Source organism: Lepisma saccharinum, chromosome 12 (assembly GCF_977018435.1).
Source record: "Lepisma saccharinum chromosome 12, izLepSacc3.1, whole genome shotgun sequence".
In the NCBI taxonomy this organism is placed as follows: domain Eukaryota; kingdom Metazoa; phylum Arthropoda; class Insecta; order Zygentoma; family Lepismatidae; genus Lepisma; species Lepisma saccharinum.
Genome location: NC_139240.1, coordinates 37,359,034 through 37,363,245, shown reverse-complemented (window position 1 = coordinate 37,363,245; position 4,212 = coordinate 37,359,034). Strand labels below are relative to the sequence as shown.

At 37.3% G+C, this 4,212-nt stretch overlaps 1 protein-coding gene across 1 annotated transcript; it reads left to right on the top strand.

The window, feature by feature from the left end:
• Window positions 1-420: 420 nt before the first annotated feature.
• On the top strand, window positions 421-3,836 carry Art4 (arginine methyltransferase 4). Its single transcript, XM_083132098.1, has one exon. The coding sequence runs from the start codon at window positions 671-673 to the stop codon at window positions 2,507-2,509; it is 1,839 nt and encodes a 612-aa protein (XP_082988224.1). The 5' UTR covers window positions 421-670; the 3' UTR covers window positions 2,510-3,836.
• Window positions 3,837-4,212: the final 376 nt, after the last annotated feature.

Below are 4,212 nucleotides of genomic sequence, written 5' to 3'. Positions count from 1 at the left end.
AAGTTTCTATGACTCAAAGGAAAGATATAAAATTTTACTATGTACCCCAGACCCCGAGTAAGATCCTGTGGGCTGCGGACGGCCTTGGAGTGGTCATTTTCCCAAAGCAAAATGTTTATTTCGCACAGTGCGCTATCAAATACCTTCCATATCTATATGAAAATTACCATAAATTACTGTGACTGAAATGAAACCATATGCGTGAAACATATAATTTACATTGATGTTCGTTTTCTAAGAGGCCTCCTTGTCCCCACTGCGGACGTCAATATGCCCCAGACAACGCACAGTACCTTTGTTATGATTGTAGGTTATGAGCAAAACAGGTAACTAAATGCCTTGCCGATATCCCCACTGCAGACGCCATTTTGAGTTAGAATGGCAGCTGAAGTTTTCGATTAGAGCGCCGTGCATCGGGTAATTAGTGAACTAAAGTGGAAACTGATTACCGAAATGTCCGGGAAAAGAACACATTGTGTAGATAATTAATAGTTACAAGAGGTATAAATTGTCTATTGCTTTATGTACATTTTTGCTACTGCTCATATAAGGCAACGATAATACATTTAATTTAAATATAACCTAAAATTGTGCTAGACAATAACGAAATACTAAAATGCACATGTAGACAATAGACAAAAGAAACCGCATCGCGTTAGTTCATATAAAGATGGCGAATGTGTTTAGAGGTGTTGCGGTGTCACAGTTTGCAAATTCCGGCGAATTGGTGAGAAAGTATGATTTTCCTATTACGATAATACTGGACTATGATCCTCAAGGTATAAGTGTAAAATTGAAAAGGGAAACATTTGGCTGTGAACAAGAACTTCTGGAGTTCCCAGTCACCCGATTAACAGAATGTTCACGAGTTGGACCACAAGGCTACGTGTTTAATTTGGACTGGGAAAGCATTTTCGTTAACTTCAACACAGAGCAGGATGGAAGGCGGTTTCATTCTAATGTTTCAAAAGTCAAGTCTGGTAAAAGTGTGTCGGTATTTACGGACAGGACAGATGATTCTTCAGCAATGCAATATTTTCAGTTTTACGGTTACCTTTCCCAACAACAAAACATGATGCAAGATTACATACGCACAAGCACTTATCAGAGAGCGATTTTATCAAATTTGGTCGACTTCAAAGACAAAGTAGTGTTAGATGTTGGTGCAGGATCAGGAATTCTTTCGTTCTTTGCTATTCAGGCCGGTGCCAGAAAAGTGTATGCAGTGGAAGCGAGTACAATGGCTCAACATGCAGAGACGCTGGTGCATGCGAATAATCTAAAAGGAAAAATAATTGTAGTGGCAGGTAAAATAGAGGAAATAGATCTCCCAGAGCATGTGAATGTGATAATTTCGGAACCAATGGGTTATATGCTGTATAACGAGAGAATGTTGGAGACTTACTTGCATGCGAAAAAGTGGCTGGTGCCTAATGGTAAAATGTTTCCTAGCCGTGGTGATCTTCATGTTGCACCATTTACAGATGATACGCTGTATATGGAACAGTTCAACAAGGCTAATTTTTGGTACCATCAGTGCTTCCATGGTGTAGATTTAAGTAGTTTAAGGCAAGCAGCTATGAAGGAGTATTTCAGGCAGCCAATAGTAGATACTTTTGATGTGAGAATTTGTATGGCAAAGTCATTATGTCATACAGTGGACTTCCAGTCAGCTCGTGAAACTGACCTTCACAGAATTGAAATACCATTGGAATTCAGTTTACTTGAATCAGGAACTGTACATGGTCTTGCATTTTGGTTCGATGTAGCCTTCATTGGCACCGTTCAAACCGTGTGGTTATCTACAGCACCCACCGAACCGCTGACACACTGGTACCAGGTGCGTTGTTTGCTGGAGACACCAATTTTTGTGAAACAGGGACAGCTGCTTACGGGACATGTCCTTCTACTGGCCAACAAGAGACAGAGTTATGACGTTACGATTGACCTGTGTGTGGAAGGTACAGGAATTCGCTCATCAAATACACTTGACTTGAAGAACCCTTACTTTAGGTACACAGGACAAACCCCCCAACCACCCCCAGGCTACAACCAAACATCCCCAAGTGAGAACTACTGGAACCAGATGGACACTCAAGGCTCCAGGCAGGTACAGCAGTCGAGATTGGATGGAGGAACAGTAACGGCCGCAGCAGTAAATGTGGTGAATGGAATTACAGTGAATGGTTTTGGTGAAGTGGCCATCGATGCGAATCAAGCAGGTTTTATCGGACTTGGGAACCAACCCAATATTCATCCTGGTTCCATCTCTAGCACAGGACGACAGAGGGTCGGTTCTGGTACTGCAACGTCCACCCAGGGAGCACAGCTGATTGGTGGTGGCATTTCGCCAACATTATTCACATCTTCGCAAACACAGCAAGTTGTTCTTGGAAATACTTCCCACTACCCCGTGAACAACAGCCTGATGATTGGAGACTATGTTACACCAGGTGGGGTGATACTCCCAACGCAAGGTATGCATTCAGCCCAACCTTTTAGACAGTAATAATCATAATAAGCAAGTGAATTTTCATACTCAAGACCATATTATTTATTAATGTATAAACTTACTGCATGTTTTGTGATGAGTGTGAAGTGTAAACAGTTAAACTAAATGTTAATATCTGATTTAGTACTGTACATGGAAAAAAGGTATGCTTCTTTAATTGGTGGGCAATAATTGAAAGTATCGAATCGTGTTATTGGTGGACCATGACGACAAATAAGACATGCGATATGAATATTGGCATTAATAAGATATTATGATACATACTGGTATTGTATTCTGTATGTATATTTTGCATTTTTGTGCCTCAGAGTATAAGCTGATCACTACATAAATTATAATCTCATTTTGAGACTCACATTATTGTGTGTGCTTGTGGTAAAACAATACTTTTTATAAAAGTGAAGTATATTTAATAGTGTTAGACACTTCAAAGTTTACATGTTGTGTAAACAGTGATTGCAGCAAATGAATTTTATTCTGATATCTTGCTTCTATACATTTACAAGTTGTAATTAGTAATAATATTTTAATTCTTGCACTTCTTGTTCGTAGAAATTTTTTCTCAATGTTTTGCCACGTAAGCATGTTTCTCTTGAAAAGTATGCACTGTCAAAATGTATAGAAAACAATTTCTTGTCAAGAAATGTGCAAGATTTTAAATGTTGTTATTAAGTTGCCTGTGGATACACAATATCTGCAAAGATTTCATTACAAGATGATATGAACTGTTTTTTGGGAGATATTCTCCTACATTTCTTTTAAGTTTGACGACATTAAAAGAAAAATAGTATGAACTTTGCACAATGGTTTGGTCCACCAAGTGAGATATATCACCAAGACTGAGTATTATGTAGATATACACTCCTGTGTTAGTAATTGTGACGGCTCAGTGGCTTTTTATTAAAGTATGTATGTGCATGAATGCGTTATAATTGTCTTATCATGTGTAATGAACGCATCAACTATCAATGTATTATGGTTAATATGTTCACATTTTTTGAGTGTGACAATGTAAGCATAATGCAGATTGACATCAAGTGTTTTTTTTTATGGGTTTGTATTTATTTGTCAAATTTATGATTTACACGGTAAAAATAATGAATTTTAAGATAGACCTGAGCAGTAGAAAAATTATAAATTTTCTGGGTTCAAATAGGGCCAACCGTATGTGTTTTCCTTTAGTTTGTGATGTAGTGACGAAAAAGAGGTCTATCATGCATAATGTCCAGTGAGCTTAAGTAGGCCTGACTTTTTTTTTAAAAAAAGATAATTTTGTATGGTTGGTGAATAAATTGGTCAGTCCATAAAGCTTTTTGTATTTGATAATATACAAGGAGAAATGTTTATATTAGGGCTGAGCCGATACCGATACTTTGAAAATTGCAATAAATAAAAGTTGCTTAAGGCGTTGATCAATATTATTTTATAAATATATTTCTCCGCTTATATGCATCAATTTACCAAGAAATTTGCTTTGGAATATTGAAGAATTACATTAGAATATTATAATATGTGTTATATAACCAAAACATTCAGTTTTTCATGCAAAATTGGTGCAAAGTAAATAGAAAGTTTGAATTTTGCATAATTTCTAGGATAATTAGAGCCCGTGAAAGACCAAAATGCCGAAAAAGTATTGGCTGGTATTGGTAGAAGAATTTCAACCGATACCACTGTTATCGGCCAATACTGGTACATCG